At 46.0% G+C, this 25,737-nt stretch overlaps 1 protein-coding gene across 3 annotated transcripts in view; it reads left to right on the top strand.

Moving 5' to 3' along the window:
• Positions 1-22,558, top strand: part of LOC147880796 (putative LRR receptor-like serine/threonine-protein kinase At1g63430) — a 93,290-nt gene extending 70,732 nt beyond the window's left edge. For all 3 annotated transcript variants that reach the window (XM_087371078.1, XM_087371079.1, XM_087371077.1), the window contains 8 exons: positions 14,417-14,530; positions 14,691-14,755; positions 14,853-15,080; positions 15,194-15,381; positions 15,514-15,646; positions 21,493-21,650; positions 21,730-21,948; positions 22,171-22,558. In XM_087371078.1, the coding sequence (XP_087227204.1) occupies positions 14,417-14,530; positions 14,691-14,755; positions 14,853-15,080; positions 15,194-15,381; positions 15,514-15,646; positions 21,493-21,650; positions 21,730-21,948; positions 22,171-22,422 (1,357 nt within the window). In that variant the 3' untranslated portion in view covers positions 22,423-22,558. The remainder of the gene's footprint in view (positions 1-14,416; positions 14,531-14,690; positions 14,756-14,852; positions 15,081-15,193; positions 15,382-15,513; positions 15,647-21,492; positions 21,651-21,729; positions 21,949-22,170) is intronic.
• The last annotated feature ends 3,179 nt before the right edge of the window (positions 22,559-25,737 follow it).

Here is a 25,737-nt window from a genome sequence, read left to right as displayed (position 1 = left end):
ACTTGGTTGAATCTGCCCCAACTTGAGGTATTCTTCCAGTTGCCTACGCACCTCCGCTTCTTCAGTAAAACTCATTCTATAGGGAGGTCTATTTACAGGTTCCGCCCCCGGGATCAGTTCAATCTTATGCTGAACTTTCCGCTCTGGAGGTAACCCATAAGGTAGTTCATCCCTAAAGCATTCAGAGAACTCCTTTGCTATAAGATTAGCCAGCTTGGCCATCTCATCACTTTGCGTAACATCAGTGCTAGTCGAAGAATCATTCACCGACTCTACCGATGCGGTGCAAAGGTATAAAAACTCTACTTGAGCCTTTCTGATTTCCATTACGGAAACCAACGGTCCTTGAGGTATATCTTTTCCACCTCGCAAGACATAAAGCACATCATTCATCTTGAATTGATATACGTGCTTTTTCCAATCAATGGCTGGATTCTTCCTAGAATGCCACGCCATTCCCAGGGCTATATCCGCATGAGCAAGCTTGGTTATTTCAAAATCAAGCTTCTCAGCATAGTCCTGAATCCGAAGCTCCAACTGGGTAACCCTTTGGTCCCATACTTCAGTTGAACTTCCATCAGCCATCCTGACTGTATACGCATAGTCAGATGGACTTGTCTTTAATCTCAGCCTCTTCACGAGCTTGGAGTTAATCACATTGTGAGTTGACGCGGAGTCAAACAACACAATGACATCATGACTGGCCACTTGCCCTTTCATTCTAATTAACTCCGTATCATTGAAGGCTGTATACCCCGTTGCTGCGGGCTTAGATAGGATGTTATCAGGTGCACTCGTCACTAACTTAGCAACAGACACACATAACAAACAAGGTACTAACCTCTGAGAAGATCCCGCTAGCTGAATCTGCATCTCTTCCGCTCTGGGACTTCCCTGCATCTCCACGTCGCATTCTGAGATCACCATCTCAGCCATCCGACGATCTTTATTACGTGGACAATCTCTCCACTGATGAGGTTGAAGGCAACCAAAGCATAAGCCTTCTCTCCTCGCTTTTTCCCTTTGTTCCGGGTTCAAGGGAGACTTAGACCAAGCCCGGGCTGCCATTGGAGTTACTTTTCTCTTCACTCCAATGGTGGTACTTGGTTTAGGAGTTTCAGCCGGTCTCACCTGCTTGGCTTGACCACTCGGCTGCGAACCACTCCCTTTACTAGTCCACTTCTTCTTAAACCCAGATTTCTTTGGATACCCATACTGGGTTCCAACCTGTGCAAACCCACTTGGCTTGCTGCCTTTGGCATCCTCGTAGTTCAAGGCTATAGCTATTGCATCATCTAGCGTGTTCGCGTACTTAGCCCGAACTTCCATTTTTATTCGGTCATTCAATCCAAATATGAAATCTTTCACTTGGATTGATTGAGGCAGGGGTTCGTCAACCTTCATTACACTCTCTCGAAACTTATCAGTGTGTTCTGCCACTGATAAATTTCTCTGACGCAGGTTCCTATATTGATCCCAAGCTCGGGATGCCTCGTCAGGAGGTAAGAAGTGTTTCCTGAACTCTCTTTTAAACCCCTCCCAGGTAGTGGATGCTATGCCATCCTTTTGTTGCTTAATCCACCACCGATCCGCTGCCTCACTAAACATATGGGTGGCCTCGCGGATCTTTTTGATGTCATTTCTGATCTCACAAATGGCGAACGCCTCGTCCCATTTGTGTAGCCAGGTCTCAATGACATCAGAACTACGGTCGTTCATCCGACCAGAATACTTTTCCGGTCTGTAATTGGCAATAATTGGCACTTTAGCCTTCCTAGGCTCGACCGTATGAACACTAGACTCCGGTTCCATTGGAGCCTTTCCCTTCTCCTCTCGAGAAGGTCTGGCAGACATACTCTGTAGTGCTCTCCTAAGTTCGGACTGCCCTGCATTGGCTTGTAATTGCTGCGCTAACAACTGTTGTAAGGCATCCTCCAACAATGCAATTCTGCCAGATAAAGTGTGAGCTACTGGGCGCGATCCCTGCTGGGTCGGCCGGACTCCTGATTCACCAGGGTCCCTCCTGGAAGCTCCTTCTTCTGCTTCCATTTAGTTCAATAGGTGTTTTGTCTTGGGTTTTCCTTTTTTTTTTTTTTTTTTAAAACACCCCTAGAACACCGTAATCACAAGCCGACACAATTCAGGGTACTGACACTCCGAACACAATTCCCTATACTAGGGAACTCCTGCAATCTAACATGCACACTGATTACGTATTTGACACAGGCATATATATTCAATCCCGCCTTTCCCTATACTAGGGAAACTACTGCATTTCACTCTGACTGAAGCCCACAGGCATATTCTCAAGCATAGTCTATCCTTACTACAGCATTAAATTCTATGCATACTTGTCGCTTTTCACGCAAACGGAGTATCAGCAACCAACCAGGGAAAAAAACACAGAATCGACAGAAATGACAAAGAACCTTCCTGGTCTATGAATTTTGATCCAAACCCAAAAGGGAAAATAGGTAGAAGGCCCCCTGGAATTCGAATTCTGCAGCTTGCAGCCTGCACGACTGTCTGTTATCACCTACGGGCCTGGTCTACCCTTTGTAGTCGGTAGTTCTCCGATTGGCGCCGTGCCTTCAGCGATGCCCACACCAATTTTACCCGAAGCCATTCGTCACCACGTCTCCGTTGAATTCCCAAAAGGCGTCGTGACACGGTCTACGCTCCACGCCAGGCGATCGTTCAAGTGCCTAGGCACCTTTTTCGGACGCGTACGTAAAAGAATGGCGAATCTGCTATCCTTCGTCGCTCGTCAGCAACTTCTTCGTTCGCTTTCTCTCCAAAGAAGCTCCGTCCAGCTTACGCAATCGTAATACCAACTGACGCGATCGTCAGACGGACCCTTGCCCTCATGGTAATCCAGCACCCCGCCAATACGCAGGTCCGCACGTGAGCGTCACCTGTCACAACCCTCGACGAATCGCTCCACCAGCCCGTTCGTCGATTCTACCTTTTCTTCCAACCTTCCGCTCTGATACCAAAATGTTACCACTCTTTTCTAACTTAGTCTCTAGTTCCGATCACGGGAGTAGCACCTCTCTTGTCCACCCAGCCAAACTGCCAAAGCTTCCAGCATGAGAGAGAGAACCATAACAAAAATCACGTAAAATCACAATTCTTCATTCACTCACAAGCCTTGACAGACCCCAATTCCCTAGATAGATCTAGATGCCACATGTCATCCATATAGGGCCTTTCTAATGCAACATTTCACCCCTCTCTTGGGATGCATTTAATTCCTTGCCCCTAGGCACATTCTTTGCACTAGGCCCCTGGTCTTAGATCTATCTAGTCCGGTGCTATCAGCCCTCACCTAGGACCTTGACATTAATCCCTCCCGATCATTTACATAAAGCGCAAACACATATATTACAAAGATAGATCCTATAAGGGAAATGTCGACTGATTCTTCCGAGGTCATGCTACCTCGGCTAGAGCGTAACATCCTACCACTCTGATCGTCTGCCAGTGTATCCCGTCAAGACTCCCATCCATCTCAGGGTCACTCCCAGTGAGGGGCTGAAGTAGGCCTCCAGGTCCTACACGGAAGAAGCTGGGGTGCGTGTTGCCGCGCTACAACAAAATCATCAAGGGAACACCAGTACGGGAAAACTGCCCCAATCATCTGCTGTCTCTCTAAATGTGAAGTCCTTCCCACCAGGACTTAGGAATGGCTAAGTTGATCTTACCCATCCGCTGCCCTGCCCCTCTCAGATGCGCTAGGACGTCAAGCCTCGCCTCTGCCTCCATAGGTAGTCTACTCCAGCGACCAAAAGACCCTACTGGACCACTATCCCACTGTGCCCAACCAATGTGAGTCCGCTGCCCAAGCATACGTCCGTCCTAATCTCTGACCTCTGGGTGCCACATAAGGGGTTGACGCTCAAACTCCTCTCTGCATCTGGGCGGAGACCCCCTGCTAGTCTCTGCCAAACCCTGTGAAGACTCCTCATCAGGGGGGAGCCCTTCTCCGTAAGGGGTCCTCTGAGAAGATCCATCTATGTGAAGGCTGCCATTGCCCCCCAGTGCATGGGGTGTTCCTCAGAAGCCCTCTCTGTAAGAGGACCTTCCAAGGTCGGCACTTGGGGTGAGGCCACGAACCACCAGCTTGCCTAGAAGGGCCCTGCTCTGCATCTCCGGATCAATGATACCCATCGGAGCTGCCCAATGCATCCTCTGTGAAAGCACCAACAGGAGGCAATATACTAGGCAGTGGCAAGAAGGACCTGGTTTGCTACTAAGGCGCGACCTGTGAGGGAGAACTGAGCTCCAATAGAGAAGCTTGCGCCGAACACTCTCAAGGACCAGGGCAATCTGTTGTTCTGCTGTAATGTCAATACCCACCTGGCATCCAAGGTATCTTGCTGCCTGGCCCCGCGGTATCCATCTGAAACCAAAGTCACTCCCCCACTCACGGATCTCCCGTGTCTCCTCAAAGCCTGTGAAGAAGCCTATGGATTTCGTCCAATTGATCTGTGCCCCCGAGGCCTCACAATAGATAGCCAAGGAACCTCTGACTCTCTCTAGACTCGCTGTGGTGCCCTCAACATACAAGGCCGTGTCATGTGCAAACTCCGAGTCAAGGAGCTCCTCCTCCTACCTGATTGGGAGCCTCCACCCTGTGAGACCTGCCACCTGTGATCTCAAATAGTAGCCCAGAGCCTCCGCTACAAACAAGAAGAGGAAGGGAGCTAGTGGGCAGCCCTTGCGAACCGAGCGAGAGAGAGGAAAGGCCTCACCTGTGTGTCCTCCGATAATCATCTGACTAGAGCTCTCTGCGTATAGCGCTGGAACTCCTCTGACCCAGCTGCTGCTGTGCTGTAATATCAGTACCCACCTAGCATCCGAGATATCTCGCTATCTGGCCCCGCAGTATTTAGCGAAAGCCAAAGTCTCTCCCCCACTCTCGAATCTCGTGTGTCTTCTCAGAGCCTATGAAGAAACCTATGGTTTTGTCCAATTGATGCGTGCACCCAAGGCCTCAGCCAGGGCTCCCTTGACTCTCTACAAGCTCGTTGTGGTGCTCTCTACGTACAAGGTCGTCATCTGCAAACTCAGAGTCTAGCAGCTCCTCCTGACTGATTCTGAGCCTCAACCCTGTGAGGCCTGCCACCTGTGATCTCAAGTAGTAGCCCAAAGCCTCCGCCACAAACAAGAAGAGGAAGGGAGCGAGGGGGCAGCCTTGGCGGACCGAGCGAGAGAGAGGAAAGGCCTTGCCCATGTGTCCACCGATAAGCATCTAACTAGAGCTCCCCACATAAAGCGCAGAAACTCCTTTGATCCATCTGTCTGAGAAACCCAATCTCCTCATAGTGCCCTCCAGGAAAGTCCACTCCACCCTGTCGTAGGCCTTCTCAAAGACCAAGAGAAGGATGGCCAGTTGTTGTGACTCCTCCCTGGACCAATCCATTGCCTCCCAGAACATGAAGATGTTGGCCAGGATGCTGCGCTCCTGGACAAACCCAGTCTGTGTGTCGTGGATGATATCGGTAAGATGAGTCCATAACCGCAAACTCAAGACCTCGGCGAGGATCTTGTATGCAGTATCAAGCAGAGTGATTGGCCTCCACTGTCAGATATCTGACCTATCTCCCCCTTTCGGGATCAAACAGATCCACCCCCTGCACAAGGACTGAGGGAGAAGGCGTGTGTCGAAAATCTCCTGGCAAGCTAAACGGAAAGGGGTGGAGATAATCTCCCAGAAGTTCCGGAAGAAGGCCAGAGTCAAGCCATCCTCCCCCGGGCACTTCTGGGTCGGGAGAGCCTTGAGGGCTTCCCAGAGCTCCTCATCTATGAAAGGCTCCTCAAGTCTGCTGCATAAGTCCCGCGAGACTACTGTTGAAACATGATTCCAAACTAGCACTCGGGCCACAAGACCAGCTGGGGTCATCCTCTCTGTTTGAAAGAGCTGGCTATAAAATTCGGTGGTCATGTCAAGAATCTCTTGCGGGTCAGTGTGCATGATGTCCTGCGAGTCCCGAAGACGCTGTGTGCCGGTCGATCGGGGCCCAGTGGTCTCAAAGAACTGCTTCGTCATCCTGTCCCCCTGCTGTACCCATCAGGCTCGGGAGGAATGGTAGGAGAACTCAGCCCGTCATAGCTCTGTCCCCTGAAGCTTGAGACGAGCTCTCTCCAATCTATCACTAAGCCACTGAGAAACTGAGTCCTGCTCCTTGAGCCTCTCGATGGAGGCGAGGTCTCTCCTGAAAGCCCGCTTGCGCTCCTAAAGGGTCCTCCTCCGCGTAAGGGCGTGAGCCTGCAACTCCACACTGCTCCTCTGAATCGCATCAGCCACCCACGCAGCCCAACCCTCACTCAGTGTCATCTCTGAGTGCTCCCATAACCTGTTGAATCTCCTCGTCCTGCAAGAGGTCCTTTGGAATGCGGACCCCCTTCTGGGAGAGACCACAGCGGGGCTGATCCAAATGAAGTACCACTGGAGAGTGGTCGCACATCGTGGTACCTGCCAAAATCCCGATAGAACCGCCTCTATGTAATGCCCAGTCCCCAACATAGAAGCGGTCTAATCGCTCGAGCAATCCATCGTGTCTCCTTTGTCCAAAGGACAAGAGAAGGCTGCCAGGAATCCTACTGAACTCTGGCTCTCTCCACGGGTCTCTACCACTGATCATGAAAATGAACTGCTCCCAGGTACTACGCTCTGCTACTGGCATCTCTGAGAACGAGGAGCTGCCCTTCTTGTCTTACCCAAACTCCAGGTTGTTAAAGTCCCCTCCAACAATCCAGGAGTCAACATTCGGAAGACACTCTGACAGCCTCCTCCAAAAGGCTGGGTGGTGTTGTCTACACGCTGGGGCATACATGTTTAGGATTCCAATCCTGGACTCTCCCGTCCGAACTCCCACCCAAGCTGCCCGTCTTGGAATGAGCTCGCCCTGATCATAGACCTCTGAAGCCAAAGTCTGTGAGACTGAGATGCAGACCCCTCCGCTCCGTCCTACTGTGGGAGACCACTCCTCTGGACCTCTCCCTGGGAGAAGGTGATGGTGTCGTCTGATGTCTGCTGCTGAAAACATGTGCTCCTGAATCATAAGGATGTCCACTGCCCGCCCTACCACTGCCCTCTGCAACTCCTGTCAGAGCATCAGGTACTGCAGCTGACTACGAACACGGTCGTGGAGCTCGTGTACGTTCGAGCTCACTATTGTCTAGCTCATGAGGACGGGGGAGTTGGGAACAAGGCTCTCCTGTGAGTGGGTGCCTATCCTAGAAAGACTGCCTTGTGTGATTTTGCCGGGGGTTTGGAGGGCGAGTAGTTAGTGTCTGTGTGGCGTCGTACTAGGGTGGATACCGGCTCAATACCGATCTTTCGTGCCCACTTCCTCATGAAGGAGGCTTCCACCCCGAACAACTCCGCGCACGTCTGGAGGGGCCAGAAGTGTGCATGCTCCACCTTTGCCTCCATCGGCAATCTGATAACTCCTGTCGCCAAACCACACACTGGCTCCTCGCACGTGAAGCTCAGCTAAAAGCTCACCTCCACGCCATGGGCGTACCAAAGATCTAGTCCTTGTGGTGCTATCCACTCGTCCATCATGAGCATAATCTGATTACCCAAAATAGCACCAGACACCTCCGGGGACCACTTTTCCAACCCTGTGGAGGCAAACGAAAATCTCCAAACGGGGTGTGTTTGAGATCCCCCTGCACTGATCAAACCCCCCCTTTCCAGGCTGAAGGACCATGAGCGTGACCTCCAATGGTAGAGGGTATGAGTCCGGAATCTCCAGATAGTTCCAGGGTCCTAACCTCCAGAAGTCCTGCGGTAAGGGACGCCCAGGCTGGAAGTTGGGAGCTGCTGGCTGGGAAGACGAGCCTTGTCCCTCAGGATCCCTCTGTGAGCAGACCTGCTACTGCGATGAGGAAGTAGAAGGGGGCATCGTCGTTCCCTTGCCTGATGGCAGGGGTGTCGAAGCGAAAGAAGCTGCTACTAAAGCGGAGAGGGGGGCGGCGGGAGAGTGAGGGGTGGGGACGCGGTGGACAGAGGGCAGGGGGCGGGTGATGAGGGTGACCATAGAAGGGGGGGCTGGGGGGGGGGGGGGGGAGGGGGCGGGGGGAACCCTAGGGGGGGAGGGGGAAGTGAAGGGGAGGAGGGGGAGGGGTCTGGGGGAGGAGGAGGGAAAAGGGCGACCACAGGCCCCCCCTACTGATCAAGCTCATCGAGGCTTTGGATCGGCTCCTCCACGATCCTCATCGGGCTAGCATCTACGGCTTCCGCCATCGCCGCATCTGGAGCTCCTTGGGCTCTCTGCTGCTGCAAGGGTGGGTGTGGAGGCTGAACTTCCAAAGCTGGAGGATCGACTGGATGGATAGTGGCCTCTGCTGCGGGGGGAGGTGGCTCCTGCTGTTCCTTTTTCGAGGCCTCTCGGTCAACCCTGTCCCTCTCCCTGCAGTTGGTCCTCTGTCTGCGGCGTTTGCGTGCCTGCTTGCTTGGTTTCTTTTTCTTTTTAACCTATGTCCAGCTCCCTTCTGAGGGGGTAACCCATGGGGTCTGAGACTCCTGCTACTCCTGCCTAAGAGGGCGCTGAACTCGGGCCTGCTGACTCTGCCTACTTTGTGGAGGAGGGGGGGGAGGCGCACGAGGGAGGCCACGAGGGCAATCTCTGGCGAGGTGACCCATATGTCTACATCGAAGACACTGGCCTGGTAACCTAGAGATCTCCACTCTCTGGCGAAGTGTGCCCCCTTCCAGGGTCTCGAGAAGGATCAGCTCTGGGAGGGACTCCGGGCTCTCCACCACGAGTCTGATCCTAGGAACTCCATCATCTGCTAGAACAGAGGCGGCCATCTCTGGCGGGGACTCGAGCACTATTCCAAATGCCTGGCCAATGGAAGGTAGGATGGCTCGATACTCCTTGGGGAGCCTTGGGAAGTGGAGTGTAACCGAAAACCATGGAACATGGTGTGTCGTATCCATGTCCTCCACTGTGAACCCATGATACCAAGGAAAGAGGTAGACAAGGTGCGGGCCAAGGAGAATGGGGCTCTCCTCCACAAGTGTCGAGGCGGTGTCAGGGGAGCTCAACTGGATGAGAAAAACGCCTCGTCCATAGATGGTGACCTCCTGGATGTGGTCGCCCTCCAATGTCAAGCTCGCCTGGATCCACTCTCGCACCTATCGCCGTGTAGGCGTGAGGCCCACAAGCACCTTGTCCTGGAGGGACTGGATTGCCTGCTGTACCTATTGCTTGTCAACTTGGGAAAGAGGAACCTTAACGGCTGTGGGAGTCGAGGGTGCTGCCATAGAGCCCCTCTGGCCAGACCAAAGGTCACCACCAAGATTTTCTTTCATTGTAACAAACACGAATGCTCCTGCTGCAGGGAGGCAAATGAAAAAGGGACGAAGCGGAGAGGCAGAGGAGAGAGAAGGAGAGGGCAGGGGAGGAAGGAGGGAGCAAGGGGAGGAGGAGGAAGGAATGAAGACATGGAAGGAGGCGGGAGAGGCGGGAGAAGAGGAGAAGAAGAAGGTGGGAGGAGGCAGAATGGCGGGGGGGGGCGCGTTGGCGGGAGGGCAGAAGGGCGGGAGGAGGTGCGAGGCGGCAAGGAGGGGAGGCAAGGAGGCGGAAGGAGGGGGGGGAGCGGGGGCGGGGGAGCAGCAAGGTAGGGGCGGAGCGGGGAAGGCAGCGGGCGGGGGGGCGGAGGTGGAGCGGGGGAGATGGCAGCAAGGGGAGGCAGAGGTGGAGTGGGGAAGGCAGGGCGGAGCGGAGAGGGGGGAGGGGCAAGGCGGAGCAAGCGCGAGGGCGAGGGCGAGGCAAGGAGGGAGGGAGGGCGGGCAGCGGGAGAGCAAACAGGCCGCCGTAGGCAGAGGGAGGGAGCTCACCGAGCAGCTCCTCCATCAGGTATCAGCCACTGGGCGCAGCCTAGTCTATTCCTTCCACATCCTAAGTGCACCTTTTAATATCTTACATTTGAGAGAAACCCTTGGTGAATATGCCTTACAAGAAAAAATGTTATTCTTTTGTTCGATCATTGCACCTTGAAGCCCTCAACATTATTCTACTTTTAACCCTGGTAACTATTCATCCAAGATCCCAGGTGGTGGTTTGTGCTTTTTGCAGTCAACTTTTTGTGCCTAATAGAAAGCTCCTGCGCCTTCGAATGTCCTTCGCTTGGTTCTACAACATTCGTGCGCTTTTATGGTCATTTGATCTTGGTGTTTTCAAATGGTGTTCATTTGTGTCTAGTGTGCACATTGCTTCCTAACTTTCTTGATTTGTATTTGTACCTAGGTCTCATTCAACCCTGCCTTCATAACTACACTTGCTGCTATAAAGTTGCCGGTTCCATCCTTACACATATATTTTACATTTTTTTTCAATATTACATCACTGCTTTAGACCATGGTGAAGTTGTTTCAATCAAAGTTTTCAGTTCCTTATATTCACAATGATAACACAAAAAATAATTGTAAAACCTACTAATCTCACCTACGTTCATCAATTCATGTTGCCGTCTTCTGCGATGACCTTCAACATCGTTTTTTTGTGCTCGGTTTTCTTCTCTACTTTTGCTTGCAAAATAGTTAGACTATTCACCTCTTCCTTAGTTCTTTTCCATCAGGTCATACAAGAATTTTTAGAGAAGCCAATGACCATGACAAGTATTGTATTTAAATAACTAGAGAATGTAGCCCTTGGAGATTTGCATAGTAGCAAGTGACAACCTTAACTTTGTTTTACAAGTGTGGATCATTTCGTTGGATGATTGACCCTTGAACTTATGCAGAAAAAGCTATACTCATGTAGATCCTTGTTCATGTGCCTTCTCTATAGATAAAGAGTAGTTTCTTGTTGCCTTATCTGCATTGTTGTTAAATTTATAGTTTGCATGCTTTTGGGACAGGCCTTTTCTGTTTCCAAAGTGTATGTGTATAGTGAATAAGAACAGGCTAGTTATAACCGTTGACATCTGCCACAATAAGCTACCAACTTTCAGACCTATGTGCTTGGGGTAGGCTGGCGATAGTCAGTGACTCTCCCCGAAACATGGCCTACAATGTTCATTGTACTGTTGAGCTCTCTTTCAGCACACTCAGAATGAGATTTCATTCATTAACCAGGATTCACGGGATGTAGAGGACACAGTTTTTCCCACTGTTTCTCGATTTCATTTCCAAAGTACATGAGCATAGTGGATATGAACAGGTTGGAGATAAGCGGACTTGAACTGTTGACATCCTCCACACAAGAGAAGCTTGCCTCTCGGGCATACCTAACTGGGGAGGCCAGCAATAGACAATGGCCTATAACTTTCATTGTACTGTTGAGCTTGCCTTTCGGCACACTTGTCATTAAATGTTTGAGCCAAAATCTTTGAAGAGCTTTCATTTGTTGACCAAGGGTAACTGAATCACGATTTGTGGATTCAGGTGATAAACAGACTTGTTCCAAAGTTTTTTACAAAATCATCCCAATTTATAGGACTATAAACGGTCTCTTTCTTTTTTATACCTATTTGACTTGGATTTGTGGCTTGTTATTTGGACTTCTCCCCTGCACCCATGCTTGTTGTCTATAATATATGAGTCACTTTGCATGGGTGCTATGCATCCTTTCGAAAAATTAGATCTACAGTTCATAATATGTGAACATGTCCATACTTAATTTCATTCAAAATGCATACAATACATGTGCTTTTAGGACAACATAAAAGGAGTTGAGGTGGCCAGAATCAACACAATAACAGGAATCCCCTATACACAGGGCAAGCAGATGCAAAATGACTGATAGGGGATATATGAACAGTAACTGCCAATCCTAGGCCATACACACAGTTTTTTTTTTTTGGGTGAAATCTTCAATTGATTATATTATATGAGTAGCAACCTCAAAACAAGATGTTACAATTACATCAACTGAGAATTTCAGTATATGCCAAAAAGACCTCATGATCTATGCAGCGGGTCTGCAAGCAATCAAAGAAAGATTGCTGTAGAGAACGCCTAAAAAAGCCAAACAGAGAAAAAGTAGGATCACCAAAGACTTTAGAATTCCTATATGTCCATAAAGTCCATAGTGCCCAGTATCGAACCCAAACGAAGAAAAGATGAAACTCTGGTCTTGATGGATGAAACCCAAATAGCCATAAGAACTTCCCAAACGGAACAGGTGGGAATCTCGCTCGCAGGCGCTGTTGAAGCAGATAAAAAAATTCACGAGAGCACGGACAATGCCAAAACAAGTGAGGCATAGTCTCCGAAGAAGCAGAACATCTGTGGCAAAGTGCAGGAGCAATGTGTTGATGAGCTAATAGCTGTCCAGATTGAAACACTCCCAAAAGAGCTCGCCAAAAGAAAACCTGTTGCCGAAGCAGTACTTTATAGGCTCAAAGTTGCTGTAATCTTTTCCTCCACCACTTGGCTGGGCGATGCATTCACCATACAGAATCACCTCTCTCTCAAACCCAAGGTTGAGGCAAAAGGATTTTATATAATGCTAGTAATCTGAGATAGCCTCAAAGGACGAGAAGAGGACCCTGGAGAAGTCAAAGTCCAATCTTCCAGCCGGTCTTGGAGTTCCAAAGGAGGAATCGGAACAAAAAGTGAAAGCATAGAAGTAATTTGTCACCAGAAAGGACGATAATGAGAGCCCAATCCATATGTAGTGGCTACTAGAGAAAAGGGGAGCACAGTACCAGCATCATCTATAACATCAGCAACCAAGGTGATGCCTTAAAGCGAGACAAAGTAGGAACGTCGAGGTTCCTGTAAAGCCAAGGGAGGCTGAAAGACTTTCGACCAGTGAATGCTTTCAGCTCTCAAAGAATTCCCAAGCAAAGATTGCTGTCCATTCCATTCCAGACGAGAAAGAACATGCTTCTAGTCAAGAAGCAAGCAAGAGACAAAAGGGTAGCCAGGCAAAGTGTCATCAGTGCAGCCAAAAAAGAAATCCCATTGATCGAGTTGCCAATGACCAAACGCAGAAATACTGATATGAGTGACCAGAGTCCTAATCATAAGAACCCAAGGCTGATCACCTTGCTGAAATTGCAGCAACATTTTTCCCTTGTGGGCAAGAATATGCACATGAATATCCGTGATGCTCAATCCACCATGTATCTTGGGAGAACAAATGTGATGCATCGAAAGCAACCTGAGACTTTTTCTGCCATGTTTGGATCGCCAGAAGATTTCCATAAAGACAGACATGAAAGATGTAAAATCTGTCTTAGTAAACATGATCAATGGACCTAGGCCACACACACACACACACTTTTTTTTTTTTTTTTTAAGAAGAAATATTTTATTGCTGTGAAAATAATTACATTCATTGTTACTCCAAAAGCGGAGTAACTACTACTCAACGGAAAATCTCAGTATAAGCCATATATACATCATGATCAATCAAATGAGTCTGAAAGCTGATTTATGTCCATCCATAGAGTCCAAAGTGCCCAGTAGTACCCACGCACGCACGCACGCAAAGGTATGCACGAACGCGCATGTGAGAAAGAAAGAAAGAAAGTTTATTAAAAGTCTTCGAAAGACCAAAGGGTCTATGAGACTGAAAAAATTAGATACAATGAGCTGAATGGCTGGAGCCTCTAAGCAGCCATCTACACTCAAGACGAGTGCAACGTAAACATAGAAACACTAGTACATAAAATGTCTGAACCCATGTGAGAGGATGGTAGCATGGTGCAGGTACCGGCATCACTGCAACGGGTTTTTGAATGTTGGCGGAGGGCTCAAGACTACGGAGATCCCAATGAAATACAAAAAAGAAAGAAAGAAAGAAAGAAAGAAAGTCTATTAATGTCCACAGGCGACCAATAGGTCTATGGGACAGCAAAAAACCATCTGCTTAGGGAGGGCACATGGCAGGTCCCAAGGATTGCAAACAAAAAAACTACAGTACCTACATTATAGTCTGAAAATCAAAACATAATCAGCGTGAGAGTCTTTTCATTTGGTTTTAAACTCCATGATGAGTGCTACGCTGTCACGCTATACTGCCCATTTTCCATCCTTCCTAGTAGCCTTATTCCGTTGCCTTATTTTCAACTGAGCCCATGTGAGTTCCTCAGCTATCCATAGCTTGGACCCTTTCAACTTTTAAGATTGTAAAGAAGCTTGATCCGTAAATCTCACGAGTTAAAATGTTGTCTTCAAGAATGTAGGATACTAGTTTCTCTAGCATCTTCATCATCGTCAACCGTCCATTCAATGTTAGGCATGGCTGATTTGGCATGTGCTAAGGTCTCACTGAAAGAGTCCTCCGCTTTGTACCAGCCGTCAAGGAGCCCTCCTATTCTAATTTTCATTGCATAGCCATGTCTGGCTTCATGTTCCTTAATCTCTTATTGAATATCAGAGAGAGAGAGAGGGATTTCGATCCCTCTGGTGGTCTTACAATGTTGTTTAATCCACTCCCTTTTTCAGAAGTGGCACAAACATCATCCGGAAGGCACTGTGTTCATTAAACAATTTGACGGTTGGGAATTTCTCACACAATTATTTCACAGGGCAAATCCCTTTGTGTCTTCATCTTTCAAGGTAATCCTGATGCTCTTTTATGTATGAGTCAAACATCATCACTCTGGAACTGCTTATTGATGACACTAATGGCTTTGATGTTTAGAAGCTGTTTGAGATATCATATGCCAATATTTAATTGTCTTCTATCTGATAGATGGCTTGTTTATACTTGTTTTAGTATGAGCTTTGAATGGAACTGCTTTGATGGAAGATTGTTGGGTCAGCGGCCAAATTGGCAATGTGGTAAGCAGTCCTATCCCAGCTTGGGTACTTTTGGAGAATTTCGTCTTGTTTTGCTTTCATGCAATTTTGGCTTACGTGTCATATGTGGATGTTTCAGGATATTCAGAAACATCTCATTCTCCTTTTCCTATTCCACCTCAAGATTATGGAGACCATGGCCATCACTCAAGATGGAAGAAGCATTTACAATCAGCAATTGCCGTGGGAGCGTTTATATCCTTACTTACCTTAATTGCTGTCTTCTTCCGCCACAGGCATGTTGCTGAAAGCGTTAATCCATCAAAGGCGTTTTCATGTGATATACTTCCCAAGACATTGGTAGCAGGTGTGCATTGTTACATATGTAAGGCTCAGAATATTAATTCTACAAATGCTAATATTGTAACATAATTTAAAGAAAATTCTTTTGAGCAGATGTTGTATTTAACATGATGGCAGTGGTTCCTGCAATAAGTAGAGCAGAACTGGAGGTTGCTTGTGAGGACTTCAGCAACATAATTGGTTCTTCCATTGACAGCATAGTCTTTAAAGGAACATTGTCTGATGGCACAGAAATTGCAGTCACAAACGTTCGGACATGTGCCATGACCTGGTCGCGTGATTCAGAAATTTGCTTTGTTAATAAGGTGGTCTGTCATAATTTCTTTTCATGAACTCTTCCATCCCTTTTTCTGATTACCTTCAATCTTCTGGCTCAATAAGTTTGATTACCCCTGTATTTCTTTGACATTGGTTGTGATAATCAACTTGTGGTGCAGGTAAACAGGCTGGCAAGGATCAACCATAAACATGTGGTGAAGCTAATAGGTTATTGCTCTGAAGATGAACCTTTTACAAGAATGCTGGTGTTTGAGTACACACCAAATGGGACACTATTTGACCTTCTACACAGTAGGTTATTTCATCAGACTGCTCCTTGAAGGGAAGATGTGTTAGTTTTGGGCATATGGACATACATTGCATAGGTGCATCCTTGCCTGCAATACACATATTAAGAGTATACTCCATTGTATCTTTATCCTAGAGAATTGATATTTAGACGCATACAAATTCACATGTGCATTGAGAGTAATAAGGTAAAACTGTTAATAATCTCTCTCAAAGGCTTGAAGGGCCTATTCAAAAGTAAAGAATGCAATACAAAGTATAGAATCCAACGTCTACACTCTAAGCAGGAAAAGTATTGTTTGCTAGGAATATGGTCAACTGCATGCTGACAAGATAAAACGATCTCATCTTTTGTATCAGACTCGTCAGTGGGCTCCATAGAGTAGAAGCAATGATTATGTCTGCTCTAGCTTGATGAATCGCAAGCAAACAACGAAGCACAAATGACAGGCAGCATCTATCACATAAAGTTGCAGACCTCCTGAGTCCTTAGTTTGTCTTTCCTTGTGAGAGGAAATGCTAAATGTTTAGCAAGCAAATAGCAAAGAGGCCTGTCTAATACACTGTTACATCCTTGGATAACCATGGTTTGCCGGTAGCTAGTCGTAGGATTATGGCTACATTCAAGAACTACCATCTAGAAGAGGGATCAGTACCAGGATTGTGAATCTTGGTAGAAGCAATGATTATGTCTGCTCTAGCTTGATGAATCGCAAGCAAACAACGAAGCACAAATGACAGGCAGCATCTATCACATAAAGTTGCAGACCTCCTGAGTCCTTAGTTTGTCTTTCCTTGTGAGAGGAAATGCTAAATGTTTAGCAAGCAAATAGCAAAGAGGCCTGTCTAACACACTGTTACATCCTTGGATAACCATGGTTTGCCGGTAGCTAGTCCTAGGATTATGGCTACATTCAAGAACTACCATCTAGAAGAGGGATCAGTACCAGGATTGTGAATCTTGGCCATAAGCATGGCTTTCTGGCAAGCTAGTCAAATGCCTTCTTAGTAGAGGGAATGCTGTGGTATGGGATGCGGATGTCGATTAGGTAGTGTCATGTCATAGACCTTACCCATGGCCTCTATGTGTTGGAGGGTGAGCTGGAAATGATTAGGTGGTGAGTTCAAATGTCAATTGTGAAGGTCAGTTCCTAGTCTCTGGTTTGGTGAAGAAGATCATGGTAGTTGACTTGGAGAGGGAGATATTTTAATGGTTGCATCCTTGGCTAACCAAGGGTTGGCATAGCTAGTCCTAGGGTGGAAGGCCCTATGGCTAAGTTTGAGAGACACCATCTAGAGAGAGATCCAAGGGGTAAACAACATTCGGGCTGTATTCAGCCACGGCCTAGGCTATATATTGGCACAAGGGCTTGGATGGTTAGCAGCCTTTGGCACAAGGTCGGCATGCTTGACCCCTCGGGCTCCTTCTTGGAGTCCCGGTGCAGTACCAAACAATTCACAAGGCTCTCGATATGTGTAGAATGAGGGCCTTCCAAAACCTCACTCTCTCTTGTCGGTCATTCCCTATGTTCACACAATTTCGTCTCAACTCAATGCACCCAACTCTCAATGTGCGTATCCCGCACCGGTCCACTGTGCTCTTAGTCCTAGCCCGCCGTTTACCATTCCAGTGAGTGGGTAAATTTTCAAAATTACCCATCACTTGATGCGAAATGGATGGAGGAAGGTGAACTGGCAGATTCACCTGGGATATTGCAGCTTTACCTTGATGCTTTCTAGTTAGAGCCCACTGCGGTCCGGGCTTCTATAGGTAGTTCAGCAGAGCGAGCGTCTGGAGCATTACCTGGTGTTCGAGAGGGGGGTAGCACCTCCACTTCTTCAGTATAGACGGGCTCATCGTGATTTCATGAGGTCGCTTGATGGCACTGTATGTTTCATCCGAGATACTAAGCTGACAGTATTTCTACTTTGAGACTTCATGATATTGATGCATCTTGACTATTGATCGCTGAGGATCACTTAGATTTTGAGCAGTATATATGCATGGATGCATGCCTCTCCTAGCCATATTTTCATTGTCTCTGTATACTATAGTTGCGGCTTTCTTCTATACTCTTTCATGCTATATTTCATGTTCGCTCCTGTGTTTTAGGGCAGCAAACTGTGGTTTGCTGTTTCAAGAGAGGGGTATGTCACGGGGGCGTGAAATTCTAAGTACTTTAATGTACTACAAGACCGTGACAACTTTGGTTTTAAAAGTCCAAGCGTGGGCTTAATAATGTGTAATTAAGTGCGGCATGGTGCCTAGCACATAAGCGTAATTAATCCCTAGGCCCAAAGGCATTCCAAGGAATTAAAAGAGTGGTTGTTGGGAAATGATGATGTGGCATTTTTAATGGGCCCCCTAGAGGGCCATGTATCTTCAGTGGCCCCCCTAGAGTTCCAGATGGCTCTAGTACCTTCTACATGCTCCTTTGCCATTCCTGGACCTTCCTGTGCCTTCTAAACTTCACATGTGTGGTTTTCTCTCTCATCTTCTCCCTTTGTTGAGATTTTGGACTGGTTTTTCAGCCTCCTTCAGCTGAATTCCGTTTTTCTTCATAACTCCTCACCCGTTTGGATTCCTCGACTTCCGTTTGGCCCGATGGCTTCCCCTCTGCCTCCCCTTTGCACTGATATGCTTTTTTCCTCCATGCATTTGGTAGAACGGGCAAAGTTGAGCACTTCTTTTGCTGGTCGAATTTGCAAAAGTGGCTTTTTTTGGCTTTTTGCTTCTACAGCCTCCTGGGCCTCTCCTCTTGCAAAGCTACAGCTTTCTGTTGAATTTCGAGTAGTCCCACGCACTGGTTGACTGGTTTTTCTCAGTTTTGGAGGACTTTTCGGCGATGAAACTTCTCCAAAACCTTCTCAATGCATTCCTCTCTAAAGCACGCTTCTTTTGAGCCCAAGAATTCCCACTTCTTCGTGACAGAAGTGCTTCTTTTGCATTTTTCAGTGGAATTCTTGCTGGTCGGCTCTTGTAAATGCTCTTTCTTCATGCCTTTACACTCCTCTTTGGCTGAGAATGCAATTGGGCATTGGCTACTATGTCCTCTTGGCAATTGAGGACTTGGTTCGAGTTTTCAGGGCTTGGTGAGTTATGATTTTGTTGCTGCAATTTCTTTTTGCCATAAGCTATTGGTTGGTCTCGTGTGCCGCCTCTTTCTTGGTTCACGGGTGCCCAGGCAGTGCTACATGAGTCATTCTTTGGTTGGGTACTTTGCTGATTTTATTTTGAAGCTTTGAAAAGCTTTGTGAATGCCATCTGGAAACCACTCAAAGAGAGTGCAGCTGGGGTGCAGTGTGATTGCATCTAGACAGCCAATGGAATTGCACTCGGAAAAGAGAATGCCTTTGGATTGAGCCTATGGGTTAAGTGCACTTATGTGATGGTGTTCTATGCTTGAAAGCCTTGCGAAGGCTCAGTGAATTGGGGCTGCATGCTCAGTTGCAAGGAAGGTCTCCCAGATGCAACGTGTAATCATTTCACTGTGAAATAGAAAGAAATACCGCAAGGGACGCCACGATGTTTGGGGCCAATCGGGTGCACTTGTTTATGTTTGTTGAGCAGGGGCATTCTAGCCTCCATCCCTTTTTCAGTGGTTTTGTTTGTGAACAAATGGGTAAATGCCAAATGGTAATCATGCAATGGTTAATGGTTGTGATATATGCTTTGTGACCTGTAAATAAGTGCTGAAGTGATTAAAGGTTTAGTTCCACTGCCCTCTGAGTGATTAGAGGCTGGTTTCAGGGAGACACATTAGGGAGGAAGGAAATGATACTCAAATGAAGACATAATAGAAAGGCTCATATTCATTCTTCAAGTATCAAATCAAGTGAAGTACAAGCCTTTTTAGGCTACACACTCACACACTAGCACCTAGTGCATATGGGATCAGTCCCATGGTGACATGTGGTACTCACACATAAACTAGTACTAGATCTCCCAGTACAAAACATCACACATCACATCTCACACACTCTTTGGCTATGATATCTCCAACAACTCTTTAGCATGTCCTCTTCTAAATAAACCAGTTTATGTCCTGATGGTAATAATTTATTGCTTCTCGTTTTTAAATTTATTGAATTTGTAAGATTGGATATATTCTAGTCTTATGAATACACTTTTTTGCCCCAAATATTATTACTTTTTCACAAGGTGACACTTGATCTTTAAAGTCTGGCTAGACCACAAGGAAAACTCTGACCCTTGGGGTGGTTTTACCTTTCATTTCTCTCTCTCTCATCTTCAGATGGAGGGATAGTTCATGGGGGGAATTCATGGACTTGGTATCATGAGATTGAAACTGCACTATGTCGTGTTTTAAGAGGATGAGTTTGGGCATGTTCCTAGATTCATCTAGATATACATGTACTTAAGGCTTGGACGAGCACGCATGCTTTCTTGGTGCTACAAAGAACTCTGCAGTCATTTTATGGCTCTAGTAGGACTCTATATCAGCCTTTCCAAATCAATGTTCATGGTCTTAAACACATCTAACCTGGCCTTAACAGCAATTCTCAAGAGACTAGTCCATGGAGATATTGACTTACACACCACCCGGGATTGGAGCTCTCAAGCTGACTGTTTTGCCTGACTGGGGCCATGTTAGGGAAGCAGTATGCTGCCATCAGATGATAGACCACGAATATTCTTAGTGTACACTTCCACAATATTAAAGGTGAAATCTTTCCTCTTTGAGATGCTGGTGGTGATAGTTGCTAAATTTGTGAGGACCAGACTGTAGGGTCTCACAGAAACTTGATTGATTGCATTTTGAGAGGCTGCAGACCCTTATGCTAGGTCGTTCTTGTCCTTCATTAGATTCTGCCAGTTATAGTTTGTGGTGATGCCACTTCAGTGCAGGGAGGCCCAGGTGGTGACTTTCCTGCACACAGCGTAACTGTGTTTCAGTGGTTGGACACTTCGAACTGGTCACTCGAGTGCTCTTGAAACATGTGTGAGGAGGAGAGAGTCACCCTAGTGAACTTCATTCAATGCCCTTGGCTGGTGGATTGCAACCGTAGAGTTGTGGTGAGATTGTATATTGTGTAAGTGGTTGGAAAAATGGAGCCTGCAATTGCAGCAAACTTGGGAGGAATGATGGCATAGATTGTTTAACTGCTTGATGCTAATGAACCCAGAGAGCAATGTCCTAGAGTGCTGTGGTTGTCGGGGTGCAGTATGGATTATTGGCATGTAGTTAAGATTATGGAAAAATGTATCTGCCTATGAGGACTGGAATGTTACTAGAAGTTAGGGTTACTACTATAATGCAAGGCATAATTATTACATTAAACGCGAAAATCTATGCCAAACTTTGCACAGAAAATGGAAATCAGTCGGAACATTATGCAAGGCATAATTATTGCCTTAAACAAGAAAATTTATGCCAAACTTCGCACAGAGAATGATTTCTAAGTTGGAACATTCAACAAACCCATGGCCAATGCTCAAGGATAGGACTATGCAGACTGTCTGACAACATTGAGCACTAGTGGAGCTACAGCACAGAAACACCTTAAGGACTACAGAGGAGGACCTTTTGCTTAGCTCGACTTATCCATGTGATTAGTACCGCTGACTAACCCTGAATAAACAATTTGCTGCTAGGCTGTCAAAAGAACCCTGATCAATGCAAACCTTTCATGCTGAAGCATGAGGCGCTGTGTCGAAGATATCTACTGATAAAAGAAAGCAAACATATATCATCTTATTGGGGTGGTGGGGGGAGGGGGAGAGAGAGAGAGAGAGAGAGAGAGAGAGAGAGAGATTCTCAGTTTGTGGAAAAGGGAGGAAGGGACGCGAACCTTTTTACTGGGCATGATTGATTGTATTGTTGTAGATGGTGATGCTGAACAACTGGATTGGAATGCTCGTATGAGGATCATCATGGGGGTGGCTTATGGTTTGGAGTATCTGCATCATTGTCTGACACCTCCTGCTCGTTACTCCAAGTTTGACTCCAATTCGGTTTACCTCACTGAGGACTTCGCAGCTAAAGTAAGTTGCATAGACGTGTTGATCAGTGTGCCTGGCTTTGTGCCTTTCATGGCTGATTTAATGATTGGATCAATTACAGCTGGCAGGCTTTGATGTAGGGAACCCATCACTTTTCAAGAAATTCAAGAGGAAATGGTCTTCCACTGCAGGCAGTGTAATGGTTTATGATGATCTGGACTGTTCTGGAAGAGCTTCACCCGACTTTGAGGCAAACACATTTGGTTTTGGAGTCCTGTTGCTGGAATTGATTAGTGGAAGGACGCCTTACTGCAAAGAGAGGGGTTCGCTAATTGATTGGGTTTGTATACTTGAGTGTAGATTCTAATTTGAGTGATGGTGAAACCTGGAAATCAAGCAGCTGACATTATTGCAGTGTCCCTAAATCACTTCGTTTAGCATGTTAGTGGGCTGTTGCATGCTCTTTTGTGTGATTTTCTCAAGGAGTTTACCATTTTACTTAATACTTGGTAGGCATTTACAACACGTCTGCTTGATTGGTTGACCTTTTTTCTTTGAGCAGGCTGCTGAATTTCTTAATACACCCGAGGTGATTGCCTACATGGTGGATCCTGTCCTACGGTTTTTCAATTATAATCAACTTGAGTCACTGTGTGACATTACACGCCTGTGTCTAAGCACAGACTCTTCCAGGCCAAGTATGGAGAAGATCACTAGAATGTTAGAGAAAGCTCTTGGGATTACTTCTGAAGCTGCGGGTCCCAAGCCATCTCCCCTCCTGTGGGCTGAATTGGCTATCCTTACTCAAATGTGAGAGTGAATGTTGCTTATAGAGCATGTGTAATAGTAGCTACATTAAGCTTAAATAGTGCCCTAGCTCTTTGTTAGCAATTCTTAGTAGGCATTAACCTCACCATTCTTTCGTCCAAGGTACATTCTTAAACCCTTTACAGAGTAATGCTAACAAAATGCTAGCTTTTAAGATGCATATTCAAATATTTGTACAAAAACCTATTGGAGGGTTGTCGTTGACACGTTCAGATATGAAATAGGCAAAGCCTCTGAATTATTTGGTTGTCCTTTGGCAGTGACTCTTCTTTGTTAGCAATTCTTAGTAGGCATTAACCTCACCATTCTTTCATCCAAGGTACATTCTTAAACCCTTTACAGAGTAATGCTAACAAAATGCTAGCTTTTAAGATGCATTTTCAAATCTTTGTACAAAAAAACTATTGGAGGGTTGTCCTTGACACGTTCAGATATGAAATAGGCAACTCTCTGAATTATTTGGTTTTCCTTTGGCAGTGATCTAATTTATATCTCCATATCAAGACAATATTTTTCCTGGGCAAGTGTGTGTGATTTGCATTCATGTATTTCTGGGGAAAGGTCTGCATTCAAGAATATGAAGGATATTTTACCTTTTGTGGTAAATTGACTAGACCTATCATATTGTTGTAATTGACAATCCAAGGTAAAACGAGAGAACTGCAGCCCGTATGGGCTGCAGCCCATATGGGCTACACCATGCATGTGGGCAGGCGCACATGCATGTAGGTGCATGTGTCCAAGGCATGCTTGAGGCCAATGCAGCATGGGAGAAGTTGGGGGTGTACACAGTGCTTTCATGAGAACATGGGTGCATGTGCATGTGCATGCACATGGCACGTTGCGCTGGTTTAAATAGAAGAAGAGAGTATTTAAGTTGTACAGGAGATTCATTTGAGTCCTCAGAATCCTATGAATGCAACAGCAACATAAACAAGCTTTGCTCCTTAACCTGTCTCCCATCCCCTTCCAAAACAAAAAGTTTCCAAAATAAGCACTAGGAAAAGTTTAAAAGATTGACCTCTGATCCAATTCCTCTGATCCAATTATAATATAAGGAAGCCTCTTATTCTTTCACAATGGGATTTTTCATTCTGAAACCACTTGAAATTTAAATAGTTTAATTCTTTTACGATAGTTTTTGCTACAGGGTCATTGATACTTTTGTATTTTGTAACAATTTTTGAAAACCCTACATTAAGAAAATCTTTTTAAAGCATATTTAAATCCTCAAGGACTTTCTAGGTGTGTATTTGTTGTTTATGCTTTTGATATCAAATATGATATTGATGATATGATATATGGACTTTATCTTGATTTATTGTATCGGGTATATTAAATTTATTAAATCATCTATATCATATCATATTAATTTTTAATTTTTGGATTTATTATATATTATATTGTGTATATCATATCATTTTGAATATATTCAAAAGCTTTTGCTTTGTAGCGCTTTGTATTGTAAAAGTGTTTGCTTCTTGTATTGTATTTGCTCAAATGTACTATATTTGCTTTGTTTCATAAAAGCATATGCTTCTTGTATTGTATTAAGCATTTGCTTTTGTAACATCTTTGTGGTTTTTGTATTGTAATTGTATAAGCACCTCCTCTGACCGCACTTTAATCAAATTTACGTCCGTTTAGGTTCATTGTCTTGCATAAACATCTTCAATTCAATCAAAGAATTTTCATATAAACATCTACTCATTTATAGTTGCTAAGACAACCCCACTTTTGTATTGAATTCTATATCGTTATATTCTACTAATAATAAAAGTCCTTGCTTATCTAGTTAAAATCACAATCTGTTATAAGTCTCTTAGCTATTACAGTCATAACCAAGAATTTTAATTTAAAAAAGAGATTAATCAAAACAATAAATCTTACTCCCTCCCCCTTGATCCTTTTTCCTTTCTTTCATTCATTACTTTAAGTTACCTGTCCTTATTTTGAAGATACAAAAAACTACTCCAAATTGTAAGCGCATTTATATCTTAATGTATACCTAACCATAACCCCTCCCCACCCTTGCGCGCATATTGCGTACCCCCCCTCCTACCCCCCATGCCCCCTCCCTTTGCGCGCATGTCGCGTACCCTCCCCTCCCAACCCAACATGTCCCTCCTCCCCCCCTTGTGTGCATATCGCGTACCCCCTCTCCTACCCCCCATGCGGCCCTTTGCGCGCATGTCGCATACCCCCCTCCCAACCCACCATGCCCCTCCCCCCCCTTGCGTGCATGTCGTGTATCCCCCTACACCCCTTTCCCACACCCCATGTCCCTCCCCTTTGCGCACGTCGCGTATCCCCCCTCCTCTCCCCTTTGCGTGCATGTCACGTACCCCCCTCCCCTCCCTTTGCGCGCATGTCACATACCCTCCCCTCCCCCCCCATTGCGCGCATGTCGCATACCCCCCCCCCCTTTGCGCTATGATTGATTTTCCAAAATTTGATGGAATAATAAGTTCCAATAATGGTAAAATATTTTTTGTTAAATTTTCACCTATAAGCTGCTTATTCTATAGGAGCTACAATTATCTCCTATGGCTAGCCACATTGAGCAAATGTCAAGCATGGCTTTTATTGAAAAGGGTTTTGGAGGGATATCTATACTTATGTATGGAGCTATAAGCCATGTCAACAAAACAAGGAGTTGAGCTTAAGTCCTACTAGTCTTGTCCAACCATTGCCTCCCTAAAGGAAAGTGACATCTCCATGGATTTTATTATAGGTCTTCGAGTGACTTCTAAAGGTTGCAACATGCATGGGGTGGTTGATAGGCTAACTAAAGCTGCCCATTTTATTCCCACAAAAACTCAATATACAACCTATATGGTTGCTCACAATTCATGGAAAATTCATTCAAGTTGCATGACTTACCCCAAGAAATTGTGAGTGATCAATATGCTAAGTTTATGGATTATTTTTTATAGGATCTTTTCAAGTCGATGGTTGCACTCCTTACTCCAAGTACAACTCAAAGTGATGAGCAGACTAAGAGAGTTAATAGTTGGTTGGAAGAGTATCTAAGGCACTTTTGTTTTGATAGCAATCTACATGGCTTCATTTAGCTGAATTTTGCTACAATACCTCCGTACTTCTATTGATATGAGTCTCTTTGAGGCTATGTTTGGCTACAAAGCCCATGTACCATCCAACATTATTGACAAGGCACTTCTCAGTGCGCAAGATCTGGCCAATATGATCGCCTTGTTGCAATAGTGCAAGGACAAGATGATGAGAACTCAATCTAGGATGAAGGAGTATGATCATCAACATCAACGGGATATGTATTTTG

Source organism: Dipteris shenzhenensis, chromosome 32, assembly GCF_047967505.1.
Source record: "Dipteris shenzhenensis isolate YYH24624 ecotype China chromosome 32, Dip_SZ_1.0, whole genome shotgun sequence".
In the NCBI taxonomy this organism is placed as follows: Eukaryota; Viridiplantae; Streptophyta; class Polypodiopsida; order Gleicheniales; family Dipteridaceae; genus Dipteris; species Dipteris shenzhenensis.
This window is presented reverse-complemented; position numbering and strand designations above follow the sequence as displayed.